Source organism: Mytilus edulis, chromosome 3 (genome assembly GCF_963676685.1).
Source record: "Mytilus edulis chromosome 3, xbMytEdul2.2, whole genome shotgun sequence".
Taxonomy (NCBI): Eukaryota; Metazoa; Mollusca; class Bivalvia; order Mytilida; family Mytilidae; genus Mytilus; species Mytilus edulis.
The window spans coordinates 28,101,788-28,128,171 of record NC_092346.1 but is presented as its reverse complement, the minus strand read 5'-3'; the positions used below and the strand labels follow the sequence as shown (position 1 = coordinate 28,128,171).

Genomic DNA, 26,384 nt, shown 5'->3' with positions numbered 1-26,384 from the left:
AGGTGAATGCCAAGTGATTCTAATTGGGACAAAGTTACACAAACTTACTGTTACTTGTGTCATTTTCTTTCTCTTTGAGCCAGATGTTGGTGGTTCTGATCTCTTCACTTTAGGAGGTTCTGGGGCATTTCTACTGACACTTGGTCTACAATAGAAAATAAAGTCGTGTTACTGACAAAGTACAACGAATTTCAACATCTGATTTTACTACAATGATTAGAAATAGCACCAAGGTGTATGAAAGTCTATTGAAAAGTTGAAGCTCTTACATGCTTAAAAACGTTTTCTACTGTGGTTCTCTGGCACTTTTTTTTTTAAATCTAAAGCTCTTAGTAACTGTTTAATTGACAGTTAGGTATTTGCTTTTCTATATTTTTAAATTTTGAGATGAGGGATATGATGCATAAAGATTTGTTCCATGGCTTCAGGTTTTGTGAAGTGTGTGCAGTTAAGTGTTGTTTGTCATGAACCAATACACAAGATCTATTTTTGCATTTCAAGCAGCATGTTGCTTATAAATAGACAGACAAACAAGTTGCTACTGTGTATTGATTTATTTTCGTGGGTACCAATTTTTGTGTATTAATATGAACCTAAATATTCTTGTATATTTAATTTCATAGTTTTGCCAAATCTGCATACAAGCCTACACACAATTTTTCATTCGTTGAACATTTAATTTGTGGTTTCGCCTGAACCAAAGAGATCCACGAAAAATTGGTATCCCACGATTAATAATGAATCCACAGTATATGTAGCTAGTTTGCCAATAAAGTACATATGACTGACAAACAAATATGTTACTGTATGCACTATGTGGTTTTACACTAATTGCCAATAAAGTATTTGGGACTTACTTAGCAGCTTGAATGGTTTCCTGTAGATGAGGTTTAACACCATCTCTTTCTTTATTTGTGTTGGCATATATCTTTTTACCATAGTCCATATTCTTCTCTCTCTCTACATCACTATCATATCCTGAGTGACAAAACAAGTATAAAAATTTTATATATTTATATGATAATACGATATGCAGTATCTTTATTTTGGATTTCTTAATGATGTTATTTTAATCATTCAGGCCAAAATGTCACATTTTTATCATCTAGGCAAGGGTGTAATGTTCACAATTTCATCATCTAGGCCAGGGTGGTATTTTCACTTTTTGATCATCAATGCTATAAAGTTGAAAGTTGTCTCATTATCAATCAAACTACATCTTCTTATTTCTATCAATTGTTTTATTGATTGCAGGGTTTGTTGGTCATGCTCCAAAGTTGTCTCATTGGTAATCCCACATCTTCTTATTTTAATATATGGTGTAATTTTTCTAATTTTCTTCATTCAGGCAAGGGTGATATTTTCACAAGCATACCTGTTGAATACCATTTTTATAAATTTCCTGTTGCAAAACTTTGAATTTTTTGAAAAAACTAAGGATTTTCTTATCCTAGGAAGAGATTACCTTAGCCTTTGTACTTTTTAACTATTTTTATTTGAGCGTCACTGATGAGTCTTATGTAGACGAAACGCGCTCTGGCGTATTAAATTATAATCCTGGTACCTTTGATAACTATTGAAGGTTATTATTGTTCACACTGAAACTGGAAGCATTCTCATATTCTAAATGAAATAGTGATTTACCTCCTTCCTCTTCAGAATCTGTGTCAGAGTCGTCACTTTCTCCATGTACAAAATGTTTATCTTCTGGAGAAGAACAGTTCCATACCATCACTGCAGTGTCAGCTCCTCCTGTCGATATCAACTTCCTGTCACTAGCTGTCCACCTTACATTAGTCACATGGGCACTGTGTCCAACATATTTTTTGTGTTTGGCAAATTTTCCCTAAAAAATGACAAACATCGTAAATATAATTTCTTTAATTTCCTTTGGTACAAAATTATTGATAAATTTTGAATAGGAACCATAGGAACCAATCTTAAAATATATGAGCATTGGTTTATCAACATATTGATCTATTTAAAAATGTGTGTCAAAGTTTAAAAAAAAATTCTATATGTTAATAACATTTTTTACCAGAAAAAAATCTGTTATAAAGGCTCTTTTAGCTAAACAGGTTCTGACGCTCTCCATCCCAATAAACACAGATTATTTTTTTTTGAAAGCTGATGTTTTTAGTAAAATAGATTATTTTTTATAGTCAATTTGATACATGCCTTTACTGGATAAACAAATAATTTGACAAATCCAAAGTCATCTGCTGTAGCTAAGAGTTGTCTGTCCTTTGTGAGGCAGGTGGCGTTAACATCTGTGATATCACTTTTGGGAGGCCATACACCTTCACATGTGTCTCCAAGGACAGATGTCCATGAGCACCAATCAAATTTCTCTATTTCTTGTTTCCTTAATGTGATACGACTACCCCTTGGTGCCTCATAAAATAATTGTTCCTTGGCCCCTGAATTTACCATCAGTACCTTTCCTGAAATAAACAGTAACATACTCTCAAACATCTAACATAGAATCTGTTTCTTAAGAAGTAAAGTAAAAATGTAATAAATTTGATTGATAGAATTTTGCCTTCATAACATAGCCAATCCTTTGGAAAGTCAATAACATTAATAAGTCACATTCTTAGTTCTTTTTCATAAGAATAATCTAGATATTTTTACTGACAACAAATAGTTGATTCTTCTGGTACAGAATGATGTGTGTCTCCTGCTGTCTGAAAACATATAAGCAGAAATGGCAGAATCTATTTGTTGGTACATATTTACATATACATGTGTAGTAATCCCTAAAATCCCCCCAATTAAAAATTGAACCGATAATGCATTTCCTTAAAACAAAAATGTGATACTTTGGTGTACCGGGTAATTCATAATAATGAATCCAAAGTATGTGAAGCACTAAGTATTGAGAACTTATACTTTTAATACAACTCTTACCATTTTTATCCCAATCAACATGAGTGATATAACTAGATGCTCCTTTACATGTGCCTACTCTTTTCTGAGCTATGACATTATAGATATCTACAAAGTTGTCATGTGATGCTACTGCAAGGTATTTACCAGCATCTGGAAAAGATTTTTCATCAAAATAATAAATCTAAACATAACAGATAGTTCTCTATTGTTCATATCTAACATTATAAAATTTAAACTGTATCTATTTTTTCAATGGATAAAGATTTGCTTGTAACTTTTGTGAAAATAAGTATATATCATATAAATAAATAATACAGTATGAAGTAAGTACACACATTTGGATCAATTGCACAAGTAAGAAATTCTAACAGTACTACACAAAAAATCAACAAATACAGAAAGAGAGGTTCTTGCAAATATATTTTCTTTTTTTCGATATATGGTCATTTTTAAACTGGTAACTATTAAATAAAAGCTAGAGCTGGTACCTGGAGACCATTTGATGTCTGAGATTTCCTCCTTCCTGTGATGGAATGATGTAACATCTTCTAATGTATCAGTCTTCATCACAATAAAACTACCTGAAACATTTCAAATACATATAAAAATTACATAGTTATTATTTTTATTTGTAAACATCAATTTTAATAAATAATTATCAAGTGCTTTCACTGAGAAAATAACTCATGGTTATATTACTGGAGTGCAGAATTATTTTCAGAGAACATTTTTTCTCATTTTGTGTAGAAGAAGATTGCAAAAAATTGTAGCTGTAAATAGACTATTTTTCGGTACTTCAAACTACATTTCATCCAAGGTTCCTATTTCAAAATTAATCACTCAATCCATCGATTTTATTTACTAATTTAAATTTTTTAAATGTAAAGCTTTTGTGCTATACCTTGATGGTGCTAAATGACTGTCTTTTAAAGTATATATTTTTAATAAGTAAATGTCAGAAGGTGTTGTCAGTTGAATATTCAACACTATAATCTGTCATCCGTTATTTTTCACTTACCATCTTTTAGACCAACTGCTAAATGTTTTCCATCTGTAGAGAATGTTATACATCTACCAGCCTGTTTTAATTTCTTGATGCTCAACATTTTATGTTCTTCTGTGGTATTCCAAACACGGACAGTTTTATCGTCACTGACAGTGGCAAATAAATCTTGAGTTGGATGGCAAGCTAACCCCCAGATTTCACCTTCCATGTGACCCTGTCAAAAATATGATTTTTAAAATAGCATAAATGATTGTTTTGACAATAATTTAGCTTTAAGTTAAATTATATGATAAACTGATATTATTTTTATTCTTTTATAATTTTAATGTCTTTCAAAGAGTATAATATGATTTCTAATCTCTCATCTACATGGCCCATACTATATCCCAACAAAAAATTTAGCTTTGTGAGTATTGCAAAAGCTCAAACTTTTTCTAAATTTACAATTTATTCTTTCATCTATGCCACAGACTGTACTCTGACCATTGCTTACCTGTGTAAGTATACTGAGAGGTCCAGCTTTGTCTATTTCAATAATTTCTCCATTTTTTGTTCCCACCAATATTTTCCCATGTCCAAGGACAATAGCCCTGACTGTAGGTGAATCAGCCATTAGCATGCCTCTGGAATCTGGTGACACAGCATCTTTCTTAATTGAGTAGGTTTTTAGACATTGTTCAAACTGGTCATTCCATAAACCAACTACACCATCTTTTCCACCTGTTACAAATCCCTGAAATCAATCAAAGCTGGCATATCAATCAATTTATTTTCCTTCATTGATGGTTAATCTTTTTCAATTATTTAAGACTTCTAAAAACAATTCTTCACAAAAATTTCAATACATGTAATAACTTTAATTCTTGCTTCAGTATCAACTGCATAGAAATATAGACATGAAAAATGATTGCTAAATACAGGTTGTGTTTTTATTAAAGGTTTATTTTTAATGGTTCCAGATTTAGATAAAACAAGTGAAACTGCGAGCTACTGCTCACTGATGATACTCCCGCCGCAAGTGGATAATATTAATAGTGTAAAAATATGCAAGTGTTCGGTAAACAGGAAGTTGTCAAGTGATCAATCTGAAAACGCATCACACGGTATAGCTGACTTAGATAAACCCTGAAATTAATTTTCAGAAATCCTTGTATTGTAGTTCCTGAGAAAAATGCGACGAAAAATATTCATGGGACGGACAGACTGACGGAAGGACAGACAGAGGTAAAACAGTATACCCCCCCTTTTTTAAAGCAGGGGTATAATCAGGAAAAATCCTTTCGCATAAATTTGATCTCAGAAAATATCTTTATAACATTTCAAACTATTTTCCTTTTTTTTTTTAAATACCTTGTATACCCATGAGTGTCTCCTTCAGTCATCAAACACTTTAAAAATAAACCACATACCTTATCTAGAGAATGCATGGCAAACAGAGGTCCTTCATGTGCTTTAACAGTTTTCTGTAGAGTAGTACCATTCCAAACAAACACATTGCCATCACTGCCACCAGAGTAACATATGTCTGCTGCCTTACCATAGGCAATGCACAACATGTCACACAGTTTGGCAACTTTACCTAATGTCCCTCGGACTGAGGTAAATCCACCACCTGCAGTAGACATGATGCACATGTTAATTAAAAAATAAAGTTTGATACTAAAAGTTTCATTTCAAAGGTTTGCAACAAAGATTCTTTTCTTTCAAGTGGATAAATATTAATACATGTATGTAAATAATTCAAACTTTAATTAAATAAAATCTATAGGATACTTTGCATTCATTATTATTCGTTGGATACCAATTTTCTTGGTTATCATGGGTTCCGGTGATCTGCATATTCAAATGTTCAATTAAATTTTTTCTATCTGGTTGTATGCAGACCCACAAAATCACATATCCACCAAAAACTTGGCAAGTTTTCCCAATTTTATGAAACCATGAAATTAAATGAATCCACAGTAAATAATTCCTTTTTAAAATATCTACATTTTTTGCAGGATATTTAAAGCAAATAAACAGTTCGTATATTTCTTTTTAAGACATTTACAATTATTGTAAATATATTTGTAACAATTTTTGTTGGAGATTTAAACAATGCCATTGCGTGTATTCTAGTTCTCGTAGTAGCATTCATGCTTGAGTGGAGGAGGCTATTACCTGTTTGTGTCCAGAATTTAATGTGTTTCACACCAACTGTAACAAGCTTGGTATTATCAGAGGGATTCCACTTAATCACAAATATTTTGTCTTTATGGCCCCTGAAAAATAAATCATACTTGTGCATACTCAAATTAACTAAAATGTCCTTTTTAATAGCTAAGAAATTTGCATTTAAATAAATTTTTACAACAATAATGTACCAAATACAAAGCAATTTTAAATTATCAGAGTATGTATCAACTGGTAAATGGAAATATATTTGCAATGACTTTTCTACTTAAATTACTGTTTGTGTGTTACTGTTCTGCGGCTAGTAATTCTCTTGGTGTTGTTGAGTCATTAACTATCTGATGTTTTTGCAACATTTCTTTGTATTCGAATTGTCAGATAACAATTGACATATTCCTGCCTTGGAACTGATACTTTTAAAAGAGGAGCTAACAATGAGGTAATTTGAAATGATAAATTTTTATTTCGAAATATCAATAAATAAATAAATTGTATGTCCTTCAACCTAACATTTGAGCTCGCACTGTTAAAGCATCAACTGCTAGATAAATTATACAGATTGGCAAGTGTAAGATACATATAAATAAATTCTAATATAAATATTACCTTGTAGAAGCTAATTTTTCTCCCTTTCTCCAATCCCATACTACAATAAGATGGTTGTCATCCAAACCAACTGAAGCCAACTTTTTACCATCACCTAAAATAAATAATACCAACTTATTATATAAATCTATTTTCATATACATTTGTGACAGTGTAATCATTTATGCTTGAAATTATAAGACACAAAAACAAATCTGCAAAATGCAGGTATCAAATTTCTTATATGTTTAAAGTGTTTTATCCTTGCACCTATAAGTGCATAATTTTTTTAATTTCTCCTTTGAAATACTGCTATTCTGACTTGTTAACAGAATTTCTCATGTTTGAAAAGGTGACAATAACATCGAGTTCAACAGTAGTAGATAATTTGCAGACAATATAGCCAGTTTTGGTGTTAAAAACTAACCATCCTCCCCAATTATTCAATTCCAGGTTTTATTTCCATTCTGTAATTGTTTTTTTTATTACTGACATTGATTATTTTAATCCAGTTAAAATCAAAGAGCAAACAATACATACCTGAGAAATCTACAGCACAGACACCCCTCTGATGTTGACCTTTAAGTACTGACAATGTTTTCATGGACTCTGTATCCCAGATATGTATAGTTCCATCTCTTCCAACCTGTAGGTATATAAATTGGATTGTCAAGATATATATTAAAATCTACTTTCCCAAAAGAACTTTTGAACAATGATTCTATCATTCCTGGCTTTTACGAATAGTTTGACACAAATCATATCAATGAATAATAATTGATGTTACATGATATTTTTCTCTATGTACATAACATTTTAGAACATGACAGAAGAATGAATTACCAGACATTTGACAGCAATTCTGACTTTCGGATTGGCTTAGGTCATAAATAGATATGACATTAATTTCATATTGACAGATTAGAAATGGTTTTGATTAAATATTTGGAAAAAATACAGCAGTAAATGTGGACAAATGGAAATAGTTTATAAAATAAACTATTAAAACACTTCAAATCAAATCTACAAAAACATCTACTGTAAGTATAGGCAATCATAGACCGAAAAACCCATAACACGGACCTGTCCAGTGGCTACTATGTCCTTAATTGGATGTAAACATAGACATAGTATATCATCAGTATGTCCCAGATAAAACTTCTGTGTTTTCATTCTGTCAAAAACTATACCAGTAGCTGCTACATGGTAAACAATGTCTCCATTCTGGAGGTAAAATAAGTTGTTTCTACAGTCATAACCTCTGTATCTGAAAAAATAAATATGCAAACACTGCAATTTTTATTTCAACATTTAGAACTTAAAAATGATGAAAGCCTTAACAATAAAGCATGGAAAAAAGAATTCTTCTTTACACATAGAATCATCACCACATGAAAGTTCATTATCTTATTACTTTTTTTTCTCACATATTCTAAAAGTAAATTAAAGAACTTGTAGCAAGACAGCTTACATAACTCCATCCTCCAACATAATTAACAAGGGATATTTTTACAAAGCCCCCTTCCCAAAAATGGTGCTTAAATAATGATTTTTCTATAATCCAACTAATCTACAGTTTTTATGAATAGAAAATTTTGTCCAAATTGAGTTGGATCCAGAAAAATAGAAAGTTGTATCATGCCAAAAAAGTGACAATAGACATATGAAAAACAATCCATCCACTGCAACTTTGTACAATGGGGTATAAATAAGGGACAAAAAAACTCCCTCATAAGCTTAAAACAAGAAGCCAAGAATACAATATTGTTACCTTGTTTATAATCAGATTATTAACTTTCAATGGTGTTTTTAAACACTGTAAAAATCAAAATGAAAGACCTGCGTTGTATTATATTGAAAAATAAAAGTACACAATAATTGATAAGCAAATTCTTACCCATGAACATATTCCAATTTGAGACTGGATGATGGGCCATGTTTTCTTTTCTTCCCTCCCGTCACACCTTTCTCTAACTTCTGTAATTTAGCAGCATCCTCCCTATAAACTTCCCGATCGTATCTAACCTGTTTCTCCTGTTCAAGGTCAGAATCAAGGTCACCAACATCAGATATATCTGTATCACTATCTTCACTGTTGGAATCTAGGAAACCTACAATCCAAAATATATGTTTTGATGTGAAATGAAGGTATGGCAAAAAAAACCAAGCAAGCCTCTTTCTCAAATGAATCTGTGAAAAAAGGTTCATTTGATTGATATCTGACTGAGTAGACAATGTTATCTTAAAACTACAAAGCAACAATTAAATTTCTTGTAGCTTTTTGATAGACTATTAAAATTCATAGTCAGCCTTTTGCTAGACAATGAAAGTTCATATATTAAGAATATGCAGGCAATGAAGTTAAATACAAAGCAACATTTGAATTTCTTGTAGCTTTTTACAAGACTATTAAAGTTCACTGTCAGCCTCTCGCTAGACAATTATATTTCATTTCATCATCACAAAGTCAGTGTGAGTCTGTAAATATGCAATAAAAGCTCACATCTTACTGCAATTCAAAAGCTTGAGTCAAATTCTTTGCTTCATACTGATAAGTCTACACAACAGTTTTTAATTGATTTTTAAAAGCTAAATTAATACATACAGCCCTGTCATAAATATTATACCTGATTGGGGATCTGGTAAATCACTAGAGTCTGTTGATCCGTCTGGTAGAAATCTCCACTGGAACACAGCATGATCTGCCCCTCCTGTTGATATCACACGATTTCTGTCATGAGAAAATCTGACATTTGTCACATGGGCAGAATGTCCTATATACTTCCTGAATTTGGCACCTGAATAGAAAAAAAATGTTGATTTACATACTGTCCTGAAGCCTATCATATAGTTTCAACTGGTTAAACCATAAATCTGTTTCACATATACGCATTCAATTTTCTGTTGCTTTTTTTTACAAAAAATCTTACAATGTAAATTGAATGCAAGTTATGCTGAAATATTCAATTTAAACATGTATTTTTTCTCAAAAGATTTTGTGTGATAATAGTCACAGCTTAGAAGCACAAAAATTTAGTGCTTCAAAATATGTAAATAGGTATAAGAAGATCTGGTATGAGTGCCAACTAGACAACTCTCCATCCAAGTCCCAACTGTAAAAGGAAACCATTATAGGTCAAAGTACATTTTAAATGTATTAGGCATGTTTAAGTAACTACTAGAACACACCCATGATATCGCGGGTCCGTGACTGAATTAAGGTACATAACTATGCGCAAGCCTTATTTTAGTATTAGTATTGTCATCTGATAAAGTCATGCCGATTATAAGATACACAGTTTTTCTCTGCTTTCAAATCTTTCTGTTTGAACCCGTCGAACTGGAACTTATCAATTATTGGTAATATTAATTATTTGGAAAAAAAAAGGTCCTGGAATGGAGTATTTTTTAATCAACAACATTGTCCTATATTAGTTATAAATAAAGATGAATTCTTTGATTCGCTGTTTTACGTCATGTATGCCCACTAACAAATTGAAAACTGTTCCTCATTTTTAGTCTTGTTATCTTAGAAAGTCTTACTGATTAAAGTACTACAATAGGTAGCTATTTGACAATTTAGTAGTGTCAACCCTGTGATTATGACCCGTGTATATAGCATATTAACCCTGAATACACCGTTTGGTGGTGCGCCTGTCAGATGCGGAACGTACAGATTAGGTAATAGGTAACAGGTGAATATACTATTGGTATCGGTATCGGACTCGACCCAGAACTTCTTAATTATTGGCAATATTAATTACGTGGAAAACAAAAGGGCCTGGAGTGGTGTAATTTTCAATCTACACCTTTGTACTATATTAGTGATATATAAAGTTGAATTCTTTGATTCGTCGTTTTTACGTGATGACGACTGAAAAATTGGACTTCGTAATTTTAGTATTATAGATGATTTGAGCTCAAAAACAAATATGCCTGGATACTCCACATTAACAAATTAAAGCTGAACTAAATTTCCTTTTGTACATGATTCATGCATTATTTTATTTTCAGATTTTTTTATTTTTTGTTCAGTCAGGCTTAAATTAAAATATTGTTTGTTTGCAGTTTACCGACCGACCCTTGAAAATCCTCCCAACTGTGAAAATTTTATTGCTTTAAATTTGAAGAAATTTTTTTTAATACTTCTATTGACGCGATCCGGAACTTTGGGTCCTTTCCGGAAATGATTTAAAGTCTGGGTCAATTACGCATTTCAAGTTCCGTTTTTTCTTAGCTTCCAGTCAACCGTTCATGTGACCATTTAATGATAAAGCACATGGAAATTGTTTACAGGAATCCATGAAGTCACGGAGGAGTACTTAACTCTGTCGTCTCGTGTCAATTTTAAGACAAATAATAAACAAAAAAGTTTATTAGTAAACTGTTTATACAGATTCAGGCACATGTAATGATGTGTGATGATATCATTGACGATGATGCAGCGGATATTCATAACTGACACGATAACCATTCTGTCTCAAACAAATCGGGTTCAGAATCTGTGGAGCCTGACTTTGTGGAACCAATTTCAGTGGTTAAATAATTTGACAGCAGCTTGAAGTATGGCATATTTTCTACAAATAATTGTGAAGACGACAAAGATGAAACCACTCCTCCGTGACTTAAATCTTCATGGATATCTGTAAGCACGCTGTACGGAGGAAGGGCGCCATTTGAAATGTTAATGGCTATAGATCATGCCAAATCAATAAGAAGCAACCCTATAAACTACACAAAGATGTAGAGAAAATGAATGGTTAGCTTGAAAAATAAATATACTCTCTCTATATAAAATCTATCTTCGATTGCAATGAGTATGCTCCTTTAGGATAAGGGGGGCTGCCCCACTCATTGCAATTATTCTCTTTCTTACAATATTAGATATACCCAAACTGTGTGGCGTGTGTGAATTCAATTAAAACATGTCCTTAGGAGCTATGCTGCCATTTTTTTTTATGCATTAAAAGCATTTCAGTACAGACCATTTACTTTTAATGGAGTGCAATGGATTTCACCCCAAATTTAGATTTCTTTGGTTTTCATTAAAGCCTGGCAAAAATATAACCTTATCACATATAATTAAATATTGTTAGAAATATGAAAACAGTCGGATGTCTTAATACTTTTTTTTCAATTGAGGAAGATTCAATGGTTATTTTTTTTTTTTATTAAAAATACACTCTATAATACATTGTCTTATAAATCTTTAATATCTACATTTTTCTGATGAAAATACCTACTCATGAAAACATTCTAGTCAAGAAGCATATATAGATGTCTGAATATATTTCTTTAAAACAGTTCTAGTCATGATGACATTCTTTGTTTATAAGTGTTCCAGTATTTAATAATTATACCATATTTCATGTCATAAATTGGATAATGACACTATGTTAAAGTTCCAGTTTTGGTTAAAAAGTTTTTTTATCTGAAAATGCCTGTTCATTTGATGTTGGTTTTCAGCATGTCCAGTGTTTGTTGTTTAAAATGGGTTTTTTTCTTTACAAGAGACTTGGTTTAGTGTAACTGCTTGTTTAAACTGTATTTTGGCTGATAAAATAAAATATTTTTCCTGCCTACCGACTCTTCAGTCTGAAGGTACAGTCGGAAAACTGCAAACAAACATATTTTTAAGGTTGGCCTCAAAGGAGGGTGAGAATCTAACAATTCATTTCTGTAGCCTTAAAATTAATTATTACCTTTTTTGAGTGAAGGAAACTTAAACAATTTGACAAGACCAAAGTCATCACCAGTGACGATAACTTCTGAACTATAATTAGCATCTGAAGCATTGATGTCGTTTGTGTCTGTATACTTTTCCCATATACCATTTACTTCTGCACCTAAAACTCCTGTAAAGGTACACCACCGAATGTTGGCTTTCTCTTCTTTGTTTGTTACCTGTTTTCCACCTATAACATAAAAAAATTGTAAATATTCATATTTATCATCACCAAGTATTTAAGTATTTTTACAGTCTGTTAATGTTTTGCCAATATAGGAATGGATTCACAGATGGACAATAAACTGAAATCTTTAAAAGACAATGTCAAGTAATGTCAATAAAACAGCTACCTAACAAAAATACAAATAAACAAGGGTAAAACTATATGGCACTGACAACTTCGTTGCGGGGGCCATAAAAAGCATTCAAAGGTTCAAGTCTCCGCAAAAGTTAGACTTTATCCTAGAACTCCTTTCTGAGTTGTCTATTTATGTAAAACATATCTTTAATTTTAATCAGGACTTCTGTTGTATTTTTCTATAGTTTACCAGCTGTGAGACAGAGATTCTAATTATCATTTTGTTCCCAGTCCTAAGTGTCTTCACATTATAAATCTTATATCTAGGCATTTTTCTTAGATTAGTATAATTATCTATTGGTCCTAGCAATTTTGTAAAAACAAACTTCTTGTTATTGTTTTTTTCAACAAATCAATAAATTTCACTTACTAGGCATCTTATGAATGAGTCGTTCTGCAGCGCCACTATTTGTTTGTAAATATTTACTATCCTCCGACCAATCAATATGAGTTATAAAACTTGAACTACCGCTGCATGTACCAACATGCTTGTAACGCTGATCTGCAGCATAAATGTCTACAAAATTGTCATTTGATGCCACTGCTAAAAATTTCCCACAAGGTGAATATTTCATTTCATGTAAAACTTCTTTTCTGTCCTTTGTTTGAAATACTTCTGATAAATCCCTGTAAGAAAATAAACAAAACATAGTTTTGGTTGTTGCACCAACCTCTAACAAAAAAAGTGTCAATGATGGTGGAAAGAGAAATAAAAAAAAAATGTACGTAGGCTAAATCAGAAAGAACAGGCATAGAATGGAAGAAAAACATCTTCATTATCAATATGTGTTACAAAAAAGGACATTACTTTTGAAGTATTCATGGCTAAATCTTTAGATCTATTTTCTGTAAAATCACTTATCAGGGGGTAAACAGGTGTCATTTGTTAACAAACACTACATTATGTAGACTTATTAATTTTACTAACCTTGTTTTCAAGACCATGAAAGATCCATCTGTGAACCCCACAGCTAGATGATTACCTTCATTGTCAAAGGCACAAGACCTGATCTTTTGTTCAAGTGTTGTTTTTGACAAAATTTCAAATTTATGTAAGTTCCACAACCTATAAAATAAATGTAAATAAAAGTCAACATTAAGGCCTATCCTAAATTCTGCCACATAATCATTTGCAGAATACAACTGTTATTCAGTTTATTTTAATGGATGTTTTATTTTGTTTAAAGCCTTTTCTTATTGAGGTTTCTTCCTTGTACCTTGTTTTTCCATTATCAAGATAAAATAAGCTGGTTGGATGTTGAAAAACATGTTAAACCTTGCCACATATTCATGTGCCTGAAACTAAGTCAATTCAAAAGTGTCATTAAGGCAAAATAATATTGACACATCACACATTCATGCTTATGGAGACTCTGGCCTTTGTAAGTCTTGTATGATATTTAAATTTAATTTCATTTGTATGTTTTGGAGTTTAGTATGACCCCCATTTTCACTGAACTAGTACACACTTTGTTTAGGAGCCAGCTGAAGCCCACCTCTGAGGGATTTTCTCACTGTGTTGAAGCTTGTGGTGGCCTTTGGCTGTTTTCTACCATTTGGTTGGGTTATTGTCTCTTTGACGCATTCCTCATTTTTATTCTCATTCTTATAAATGCTTAAAATGTCACTTGTGTTCTATCATTAAAAGTTTTGATAATACAGATGTGAGAATGAAATAATTTTGATTCCTACCTGACTGTCTGATCATCGCTTCCTGTTGCAAATATTGGTTTCTTTGGATGTACTGCCAAGGCCCATAACTCTCCCTCAGCATGTCCTTGTACTAGACAGATAGGTTTATCTCGATCTCTGACACCAATTTCAAATATCTCACTGTCTTGTGTCCCTACTAATACTTTGTCTCCTCTCCAGCATACACTTCTTACACACAAACCTGAGAACACAAAAATTTCATGTATAAATAGATATAAGAAGAAGTGGTATGAGTGTCAATGAGACAACTCTCCATCCAAGTCACAATTTGTGGAAGAAAAACCATTATAAGGTCGAATTACAGTCTTCAAGATGTAGCCTTGGCTCACACTGAAAAAAGTAAGCTATAAAAGGCCCCAAAATTGACTAGTGTAAAACCAGTCAAACAGTAAATGCATGTTTTCTTTGACACTTAAATTTCAAGAATTAACTTATGATCTTTGCAGCAAAACTTTTGAATCTACATGTTTCTTAATTCTGGTAGACAAAACTTGTAAAAAAAAACCATTTAAAATAAAGATGCATTTTTTTACATAAGAACTTAAAATCCCTATGGATTGTTACTGATGTTTGTATATATGTATTATTTTTACTTCAATAATGTGATATATGTTCTGTGTTCGTATTTTTGAAACAATAAATAAAATTAGTTCAAAGTCAGGATACCATAATTTGACATTTTACCTTTGTAGCCCTCCGGACTGTTACCAATACTGATAGAAGTGATACTTTTGAAATCAGGATCCCACAGTTTGACACACCCATCTTTTCCTCCTGTAGCATATCCACTCTCTCCTATATCTAGTGTATATATAGCTCCCTATAAAAAAGTCAATAATAAACAAGTAAACTGCGAGCTACTGCTCACTGATGATACCCCCGCCGCAAGTGGATAATATTAATAGTTCCTGAGAAAAATGTGACGAAAATTTTCAACTTGGCTATCATGTGTAAAATCATACAAGTGTTCGGTTAAACAGGAAGTTGTCAAGTGATGAATCTGAAAAGCATCACACGGTATAGCTGACTTAGATAAACCCTGAAACCAAATTTCAGAAATCCTTGTATTGTAGTTCCTGAGAAAAATGTGACGAAAGTTTCATGGGACGGACTGACTGACGGACGGACTGATGGACGGACTGACGGACGGACTGACAGACAGAGGTAAAACAGTATTCCCCCCTTTTTTTAAAGCGGGGGTATAATAAACAGTTGGCCAAACAGTTATCTCCCCTGTAAAAAAGCAATTGTCTCCCTTGTAAAGCAATCATATATTAGATATCTGTTTTGAAATAGAAGTTGAACTATTCATCATTTATTCTAGTTTTCACATTCATTTATACTTTTAAAAGAGATTTTTTGCATGCTTTAACAGTCTTACTTTAACTCTAAAACTTTTTTACTATTACATTACACTACATGTATGTCTATCAAATAGACAAAACAAGTTTTACACTTGATTGAATTAACAGGGTGTGATCAATGCTTTATTATTATGCTGTTTTCTAAAGGAATCTTAGCTTGTTGTTTTGGAAGAAAAATTGTTAGACAAAGGATGAAAAACACAAGACTACTGTAAATTCAGAAATTAATGCAAGGTTTTTATTATTGCGAAAAATGCGACAGAGTTGCAAACGCAATAATTTAAACTCGCATTTTGAAATGTTTCATATGAATTAAACAGGATTTTTTCTCAAAATCGTAAAAGAAAAAATCACATTTAGTTCTAATATGACAAAATCGCAATAATAAATGCACACAATAATTTCTGAATTTACAGTATCCTTCAAATATACACTTGGAATTAAAAATATAACAAACAGCACTTTTATTGTTGCTCTTCATTTTTTTATTTGATAAATAGTCTTCAATACTGTTAAAGAAGTTGAACTTAACCCTTACTGCAAGATATAAATGGTAACTAGTCCTAAACTTTCCAAACTTTTCAATGAATCTTTCTTTTATTCATTTTCTTATGTTTTCGTATTATCAATTTCCTTACTTGATGAGCTCCAACAATGACATTATCCAGATTATTGCCTCTCCATATATACACATCTCCGCTAAGGGTACCAGAATAAGTGGTGTCGTCAGGACCAAAGGCCAAACACATCATGGTCTGTATCTCACCAGCTTTACCAAACACACCTTTCTTAGGTGTGAGGGCATTTCCACACAATGACCAGAACTTGATGTGCTTCACACCACAGCTTACTATTGTGTTTTCTTTAAACAGGTGGAATTGTACATCAAAAACCTAGAAAAGAAAGAATAAATATAAATGATAACCATTAGTTGCATGACAATTGATGTTTCCCTTTGTTTTCATGTCTATGAGATAGAAAGATTCAAAAGTTGTTGCAATTATTTTTCAGTTTCTTTAGTTTCAAAGTGGAGAAAACCAGAATGCTTAGTTAGCATTACATAATCATGTGCTAAACTAATAAAATTAACCAATCTATCATTGAATTTTACAGTAATTTCTTACAGTTATAAAATGTCTACAAGTCAAAAATTTTATTACTACAACAAACATCTGTCCAAAAAATAATATAATATAGTAATATCTTTTTTTTTAAGCTTTCTACCCCTTTCAATTATCTCCCCTGATTTTGAGTGTATACTGTAGCAATATGCATTAATTACATGCATCTACATATTTTTTCCTTCTATTTCTCAGTCATCAATTTAATGAATCAGTTTCTCTTGTAATTAAAGAGGTCGATTTTTTTAAGCTTGTTTTCATGATAATGAAATATAAATTATGCAAGATCAAAATGTTAAAATCCATTTAAAAAAAACCAAGATTAAGTCACTTTATTTTAAATACAAGTTGAGTTAAATTAGTAAAACTTTATGCACAACAGTCAGAGAAATAAAACTTTTCTCATTTGTATTTACAACGCAATACAAATGTACTTATAAAGCACCTTAATCGTGTACTTCTAGGTTTACTACCCTAACAACAACACACCAGTCAATGGAATGTATAAACATTAAAAGTGTGTATCAAACAATAAAATAAAATTTAGACTATAAATGGGCAATATTTTTATTATAATAGTAGAAAATTCTTTGCTTTGAAAATAAATCTAAATCAATTGTAATTTGTTTCATATTTTGTCATGTCAGGGCAATCTAGAGCTGGCTTTATAATATGGGTTTTGCTCATTGTTGAAGGTTGTACAATATAATTGCTAACATCCACATCATCTGGACTTTTGGGCAGGTGTCTCAGTGGTAATAATTTCAAGTATTCTTATCTTTATAAAAATCACAAGGATGATGATAGGTTCAACACAAAAAGACAGCAAAAAAACAACACTATTTTACCAAATGGTCTCCAGCATTCATTAATTTTATAAAAGAAGCTGTAAATTGTCTTTAATCTATAAAAAGATGTGAATAAATTCAAGAAAACTACTTACTCTATCTGAGTGGCCTCTTACTGATGCTAGAATCTTTCCTTTCCTCCAGTCCCACACATTTATTGTGGAATGTGTGTCTAGGCCTACAGAAACAACTCTCTAAAAATAGAAATATATTTGTTTAGAGAAACAATTTTGACAAATGATACTGAGAAACATATGAAAAGATGAAATTCTTTTTTTCAAATTTGGGTGGATGCCACACTATGATACAAATAGAACAGCTGGCATAATATGAAATACAAAAAAACCCAAATACATTGTGTATCAGTAAAAAGTTTTTGACTTTTCCATCTATTTCAGTGTACGTAGCATTATGTAATCTTTGAACTGTGAATTCGTTTATTTTCGTGGGTATAGATTTTCGTGGATTGAGGAAAACTTGCATGTTCCTTGATACTTGATTTTGTGATTTTGCCAATCTTTGCATGCAAAACATATAGAAAATTTGTAATTCGTTAAATATTTGAATTAATTTTTCGACTGTACCCACACAAAATGGTATCCAACGAATAATAATGAATCCACAGTAGCATTCATATAAATGACGTATTTTCAGCATTATTTTCTTCTTTTTGTTTTAACAGGCTATTATTTGAACTTGGAATTATTTTTGATTATGGAATTTGCTTGATTTCTTGTTAATGAAATTTTTTATAAATTCCATGTTTATTCTGTACTGAAATGTTCTGTGCTGCGCACAACACTTTCTATTACAAAGAAAATATTATATTTTCAATAGAATGTACTGTGCCGCGCACAACACTATCTAACCAAAATACAATGTATGGAAAATGTTCTGAACCGCTCAAATGATCATAATACCAAATAAACATGGAATTTATTAAAAATTTTAAACTCAAGAAATTATGCAAATTCCATAATTAAAAATAATTCCAAGTTCAAATAATAGCCTGTTTTTTATTTTATATCTGGCCTATATAAAACTTCTAACACAGTGTTATCATATTTCTTCAGTATCCTTATTTTAAATAAAATCAAATCTAACTCTTTTATCTAGAAATGATCTTAGGATGTGTAAAATTCAGTCATATTTAGAACATTTCAGAAGTCACCATTATGATATCATCAAAGCAAGCCTAAGCCACATAAGAAATAAACACCTGAATAAAGGGAACCTTCTTCTAATTAATTCGTTAATGGTTTAATTTGCTAAATAATTGATGAGCAGCAAAATATATGTGAGATATCAGATCAAATGATATACTTATAAAAAAAAAAGGGGGGGGGGGAGGAAAATACAAGGTGGTGTATACATATTTATATAATATCTAAAAAGATAAATTAAATTAAGATTTTCATTATAAGGAACAAGCAATTTAAAGACCTATACAAAAGTCAAATAGATACGACCTATATTTAATCATGTCAATTGATATTTGAAGTATTTCCTTTTCATACTATTTTTACAGTACTTGATTACATCATATATTGAAAGGATTAAAATAAGCCTGATTACAAACAAAAATATTTCATAACAAAAATACTTTATGTGAACGGATATACATTGTCTGCTCTATGGTCAGGTTGTTGTCGCTTTGACACATTCCCCATTTCCTTTCTCAATTTTATTGAAAAAATTTGAAACACATTTTCATTCAAACTAAGATTTAACCTCAAACTAATTGCAACAGAAAATGTTTTAGATCTAATCTATAGCATTATGACCTTTATATACACAGAAAAAAGTCCCATAAAATATAACTTGAGGAAAACTCAAAATCAGCATTTTTAATTTCCTATGGAAATTAACATAGGAAGGGGAGATAACTCTTGCAAAAATGAGTCTTTTTAAGTCAGTTTTTAGTTGTTTTTCTTGAAATTTATGTAATGTATGATACTTAGATAGGATAATAAGTTTGTATTTGACTAGATTATATAATCTTCTGCTCATGAAATGTACAAAACCAAAGTGTTGTGGGTAGTTTTATTTTTTTCATGCATTTTTCATTTAAGAAATTGCAAATTTGAAGCTTTGTAAACCATTTTGAAAAAATAATTGAAAATTTGGTATTGTTTATATCTATATATTATACTTTTTCAGTAACTTACTTATTTAAAGAAACTTTAAACCACAAAAAGAAGAATACATGCTTAAATATTTCTATTAAATTTGACATTCTTTACCTTGTTGACATGTTGAAAAATTCAATAAATGCGCAACTAATGAATTACGAAATCTGGATTATAGCTTGATAAATATATGAAAACGCCTTCAGAGTTGTTTGTTATACTCCAAAGACCGCTAAAATTTCTGATTCTGATGAATAAAAGCTGTTAAGGTATAATTTTGTATAAATTTTTATTGCTATTTCTGTCTTTTTTTGCAAGAGTTATCTCCCTTTTCAATGCAAATCTCCATAGGAATTTTAAATGGTGATTTTTAAGTCTTCCTCAAGTTAGTTTTTATGGGACTTTTTTCTGTGTATATTTTGGGTATAATGCTAAAGATTTAAACTCTGAAATCTTCTGTTGCAATTACTTTCGGGTTAGGGTCAAATTTATGCTAGATTGACTGGACTATTTATATATGTCATTTTGGGGCCTATGCAGTATAGTCTTTGCTTATTGTTGAAGGCTGTACAGTGACCTACAGCTGTTGATTTCTGTGCCATTTGGTCTCTTGAGAAGAATTGTCTCATTAGCAATCAAACAACATCTGCTTTTTTAAATGTATGTTATAATTTTACATACCCCACCATCTTTATCAAAACCAATAGCAGCAATACCATTCTGGTGGCCATCTTTAAGCATGGATAGAGTTTCCATATTATTTGTGTCCCATACACAGATGAATGGATTTTTTCCTGTCTGTCCTGTGGCAACAATGCTCCTTTCGGGATGCATGGAAAGACTAAACAAGAATTTACACAGTTTTTATATGCACAAAAACATTATGAATAATTAACTCAGAGTTTGTAAAAACAATGGTATTATGATATTGAACATCATAATTAAAGAATAACTAATCGAAGAATTCCCAGATAGAAAAATATCTAATGAGTGACAGAACAACATATTAATTCTTGAAAGAGGATATTACATGAGTACTATAAAGTCAGAAGTTATTGCGATGTTTCTATTATTTTGAAAAATGCGACAAGTTTATCATTGCAATAATTAAAACTTGTATTTAAATTTTTTAATATGATTAATCAAACAGGATTTTTCTGAATTATGCAAAAATAAAAATCACAATTTTGTTTTAAAATGACAAAATCGCAATAATAAGTGCACACAGTAATTTCTGAATTTACAGTAATTACCAGTTATGTTTGATCAGGTGTTGAATAATTTTTTGATCAGTGAATTCTTCAATTAATTATTCTTTTTAATACATTGAACAAGGGCTTCGTAACGAAAAAAAATATTAAACTACATGGAACTTCATCTTTTCATTTATAATTTGTTTTAATGCAACATCATAAACTATGTCTTGACAACAACTACAGTTGAATGACATCCATTTTGTCAGAGGAGTGAAATTATCGAATTTATTTCACATGGGAAATTATTAATTTTTATTACATTGAGCATGTTGAAAAATCACAGTAATTCATCGCAATCTATTTATAAGATAAATATCTTAATAATAAAATTGAGAATGGAAATGGGGAATGTGTCAAAGAGACAACAACCCGACCAAATAAAAAAACAACAGCAGAAGGTCACCAACAGGTCTTCAATGAAGCGAGAAATTCCCACACCCGGAGGCGTCCTTCAGCTGGCCCCTAAACAAATATATACTAGTTCAGTGATAATGAACGCCATACTAATTTCCAAATTGTACACAAGAAACTAAAATTTAAATAATACAAGACTAACAAAGGCCAGAGGCTCCTGACTTGAGACAGGCGCAAAAATGCGGCGGGTTAAACATGTTTGTGAGATCTCAACCCTCCCCCTATACCTCTAACCAATGTAGAAAAGTAAAAGCATAACAATACGCACATTAAAATTCAGTTCAAGAGAAGTCTGAGTCTGATGTCAGAAGATGTAACCAAAGAAAATAAACAAAATGACAATAATACATAAATAACAACAGACTACTAGCAGTTAGCTGACATGCCAGCTCCAGACTTCAATTAAACTGACTGAAAGATTATGATTTCATCATATGAACATCAGGCACAATCCTTCCCGTTAGGGGTTTAGTATCATACCATCATAACATATACGAGAAGAACATAACCCGTGTCATGCCAACAACTGTTTTTAGAATAAATGTGTTTAGTTCCGACGCAAAGACCTTATCAGTGACTCAATATTAACGCCAAAATATGCAATCTTTAATGACTTGACAACAGTATCGTAATTATATCCCTTCTTAATAAGTTTATTCAAAGGTTTTGTAAGTTTATGAGGTGAATACTGACACCTTTGTGCTTTATAAAGAATATTTCCATAAAAAATTGAATGTGAAATACCTGAACGTATAAGAAGTCTGCATGTTGAGCTATATTTACGAATGATCTCTTTATACCGATGATAAAATTTAGTAAATGTTTTGACTAGTTTGTGATATCGAAAACCCTGGTGTAATAATTTTTCAGTAATACATAAATTTCTCTCGTTAAAATCTAAAACATTGTTACATACACTAGCGAATCGTACAAGTTGAGATATATAAACACCGTAAGATGGTGACAAGGGAACGTCACCATCTAAAAACGGATAATTAACGATAGGAAATGAAAAATCATCCCTTTTATCATAAATTTTAGTATTCAGCTTTCCGTTAGTGATATAGATATCAAGATCGAGGAAAGGGCAGTGGTCATTGTTAGTATTAGCTTTATTTAAAGTAAGTTCACCAGGATAAATTTCATTAATATACATACTGAAGTCGTCATTATTGAGAGCCAAAATATCATCCAAATATCTAAAAGTATTATTAAATTTGTTTATCAGATGTTGTTTTGATGGGTCTTTGCTTATTTTTGTCATAAATTGTAACTCATAACAATACAATAAGTGGTGCACAGTTAGTCCCCATTGGAATAATGTAAGGGTATATACATGTAACTATACATATGACAACACTTTGTCTTTCTGTACTCCAGATTTTTAATTTATTAATTTAAAATTTGGAATCAGAGTCCAAAATACTTATTGAGTGGGTCCGGGTGAATAAAATGCAAGCAAATCCTGACAAGTTTCAAGTATTACTGTTGGCATAAAAGACATTTGAAAAAAAAATCATACTATTCATATTCAAAATTTGAACCTTACATGTGAAAACACTGTAAAATTATTCGGCATTATGACCATCAGTTAACTTTTGATGTTCGTATCAGCTCAATCTGTAGGAGGGCATCACAGCAATTGTTATTATTTTTAACTTACTATTTTTTGTACTTTTATTCTTAGTCATTTTAATTTTTGCCCTTTGGCATGTCATTTTTGCACTAAGAAAAATTCCAAAAAACTTGAATAGGTGCCAGAAAGAGCACTCTGTTTTGTATACAAGGATTTTAACAGCTCCTATGAGGACCTCTTACTGAAAGCTGAGAAGCCCTTCTTGCATATCAGACAAATAAAAAGAATGGCTCTAAAAACATTCAAGATTATGATCAATATAGCTCCTCAGTGATGAGCTTACCAAATTTGGTAAGTGTAAAAAAAAATATAAGTATTCTTTCAGGTACATGTACATGTATGTAAATATTCTGGATGTTTCATAGGTAAAGTCAACATGTTGCAGTAAACAATACTATCTTACAATTTTTCTGCCACAATTTTACGGAACAGCCTTCTAAACCATTTCAGGACTAAATAGATTTTAACATTTTAAAAGGCTTGTTCAGTCCTGGAACAGAATTGGAATATTGCTTTTCTGCTTCCAGATAACTCTTGAGAGGTTTATTATTTATGTTGCTTTTGGTTACTTTGGACTAGCATGTTTGACTTTCATTCTAAATTTGTTGATTAATTTTTATTGCATGCTAGCCACTATATGTGAAATTCTATTTTGTATTGCAGGTTATTGAGGTTGTTTTATATGTCAAATTAGACTGTTTCTATGTTATAAACACATGTACTTGTTAAGTGCCTTTTTGCGGTATCGGGATCGTTCGCCCTGATTACATGTTCTCCCTAGGTTTGTTCGCACTGAGTTTGTTCGCACTGGTGTTCCGTTCGCCCTGAGTTCGTTCGCCCTATTCTCATTAATGATATGCATATGTTACATTAATGAAAGAAATGCATATTTATATTAAAATTTATGTTTATCTATTAAAAGCTGAATACAGAATATTAATTAAATAAAATTCGTGGCTGCATTGTTACACTTTATTTTATAATTACTTTTAATTACTGTTGATTGAATTTTGATTGCTGATTAGGTATAATTTGAAATCTTTGATATCACTGATTGTTATATGAATTGTCTTTGAGGGATTAATAATGAAAATAACATTTTCCTCAAATAAAATAGTCAGCTTGGATGGGTTAAAACACTGATGTACAAATTGTTAGGCATGAAAGGGAAATTATTTTCGCAGCTTGGCTTCTTTTATCTCAGTGTGTTTTGACAAATTTGTTATATATGGAAGTGGATTATGGAACCGGTGCAGTTAAAAAATAAGTTATTTTTAACAATAACACTAACAACCTTTACAGTTAAAAATACAATGCAGTGCTGAAATTCACAAAAACTAATTTCCTAGTAATGTATTTAGATACAGATACTAACTTAGTTCTCAATACCTTGAAGTCAAAATATCTTGTAGTCCTGAAATTTACAAGAACTTATAACCTAGCAGCAGCTAGCTGTAGACAACACAATACATCGTAAATTGTCAAGAACTTATAACCTAGTAGCAGCTAGCTGTATACAACACAATACATTGTAAATATTCGCCGAAATTGTAGACGGACTTCAACATATTCAATTGAATACACACAACACAACACTGTAATAAAAAATAAAAATCAGGGCGAACATACCTAGGGCGAACAGGTACCAGGGCGAACGGTCTCAGGGCGTAACGGAACTAAGGCAACGAGTAACTAGGGCGAACCGAAATCAGGGCGGACGGACCCAGATTCTTGTTTTGCATATTTGGTAAAAAGCTCTGTAGACTAGAGCTTGTTTTGTATTTTTAACTTATGTAGAATTAAAAGAAATCATTTTATTTTATTATCTTATAGTTCTGTCAACACTAATTAAAAAGTTTTAAATACATTAATTTTAAAAATAACATTTGAAGTCTTCATGAGACAAGTCCAAACTTGTTTGATAATTATAATTTTTCACACATTTATTTTAATTATGAAGCAATGTTGAATGGATATATCATATGGAAATACTGCATTTGCTGTCATGCTTACCATAAAATATCATCATCATGACCTAAGTAAAACTTTTGCTTGTGTTCTGTTTGGTTGTATACTATGCCAACACCCGCAACAAAATACACGATATCTTTGCCAACATTGTAAAATAAATTATTTCTGCACTGGTGTCCTCTGTATCCATACACCCATTCAAGGCGCAACTGACTTTTTGGTGCAGTTTTAGATGCCATAGCTGGAAAATGTTGATATTTTGAATTCTAAACAAGTTTCAACAACTTCAGGAGTGTTCAGCCATTTTGGACGAATGCCGCCGACAATCACGTGATACCAATAAACAGAAAGTGAAAGTAAACCCAAATTGGGTCTTTGATTCCGTACAACGCACGGATAGTAAAAGTTTTTAAACGGCAAACAAGAACCTTAAAATAAAAAGTTGTGTATAAATAGTGTAGTGTCTTTTTTAGATTGTGGGACGAGCGACGATGGATAATTTATATATTTTAGCAAATTTGTAAGATACCGGCAAGTTAAGCGATTTTTCGGACCGTGATGAGTTTCCCTGAGTATATTTTTTTTATTCCATTTCAGAATAAAAACTTAATTCTCACAACAACAAAAATATTTCGTTGGCAAATTCAAAGGTGGGTCCCATACCTGAAAGGTAACAGTCAATATTTGCGGGTGTTTTCCCCCATGACAGCTCCCAACTTGATGCTGAAATAGCAATTTTGTCTACACTGAATTTTAAACAAAACAATTCAGGAATTTTACAATTATGGCTATTTGATTTAAAAAGTATGAGGAAGCAAAAATAAACCCCAGCACTGACATAAAGATACATTTGACGGATTTTTAAGACTGAAAGAGCCATCTGTGCACGTAAAACCCCTATGGGAATTTTGAAAAGTTGGCAGGTATGGGGTCCAGGCGTTGGACCCCCCCTTCCAATGCCTGGATCATAGCCCGTATTTCTATGTTAAACAAAAACGAACATAAATATTGTTGTACTCGGGAAATTTTTTACTAAGCAACGAGTGATCTATGAAGTTGGTCATTAGTTTCACAAATGTTGGAAAGGCCGTTTGAAAAATTAATTTACACAAAATTTAATCATGGTAAACAATCATTTTCGCTGCCAGTTTGATCTTTTTGAGGGGCTAGTTGCATGATTTGTACGCACAC

At 31.5% G+C, this 26,384-nt stretch overlaps 1 protein-coding gene across 2 annotated transcripts in view; it reads right to left on the bottom strand.

The window, feature by feature from the left end:
* Positions 1 to 25,722, bottom strand: part of LOC139516144 (echinoderm microtubule-associated protein-like 6) — a 35,207-nt gene extending 9,485 nt beyond the window's left edge. For both annotated transcript variants that reach the window (XR_011662918.1, XM_071306029.1), the window contains exons 1-24: positions 25,236 to 25,722; positions 20,598 to 20,757; positions 17,883 to 17,981; positions 16,457 to 16,711; positions 15,139 to 15,274; positions 14,434 to 14,635; positions 13,670 to 13,807; positions 13,112 to 13,368; positions 12,358 to 12,570; positions 9,283 to 9,453; positions 8,553 to 8,766; positions 7,739 to 7,922; positions 7,196 to 7,301; positions 6,677 to 6,770; positions 6,059 to 6,159; positions 5,308 to 5,510; positions 4,392 to 4,631; positions 3,911 to 4,112; positions 3,381 to 3,473; positions 2,911 to 3,042; positions 2,179 to 2,444; positions 1,645 to 1,846; positions 858 to 978; positions 49 to 145 (exon numbers count right to left, since the gene is read on the bottom strand). Coding sequence is in view for 1 of the 2 variants with exons in the window: in XM_071306029.1 (XP_071162130.1) it covers positions 49 to 145; positions 858 to 978; positions 1,645 to 1,846; positions 2,179 to 2,444; positions 2,911 to 3,042; positions 3,381 to 3,473; positions 3,911 to 4,112; positions 4,392 to 4,631; positions 5,308 to 5,510; positions 6,059 to 6,159; positions 6,677 to 6,770; positions 7,196 to 7,301; positions 7,739 to 7,922; positions 8,553 to 8,766; positions 9,283 to 9,453; positions 12,358 to 12,570; positions 13,112 to 13,368; positions 13,670 to 13,807; positions 14,434 to 14,635; positions 15,139 to 15,274; positions 16,457 to 16,711; positions 17,883 to 17,981; positions 20,598 to 20,757; positions 25,236 to 25,432 (4,083 nt within the window). In the remaining variant the exon portion in view is untranslated. The remainder of the gene's footprint in view (positions 1 to 48; positions 146 to 857; positions 979 to 1,644; positions 1,847 to 2,178; positions 2,445 to 2,910; positions 3,043 to 3,380; positions 3,474 to 3,910; positions 4,113 to 4,391; positions 4,632 to 5,307; positions 5,511 to 6,058; positions 6,160 to 6,676; positions 6,771 to 7,195; positions 7,302 to 7,738; positions 7,923 to 8,552; positions 8,767 to 9,282; positions 9,454 to 12,357; positions 12,571 to 13,111; positions 13,369 to 13,669; positions 13,808 to 14,433; positions 14,636 to 15,138; positions 15,275 to 16,456; positions 16,712 to 17,882; positions 17,982 to 20,597; positions 20,758 to 25,235) is intronic.
* Between the last annotated feature and the right edge of the window lie 662 nt (positions 25,723 to 26,384).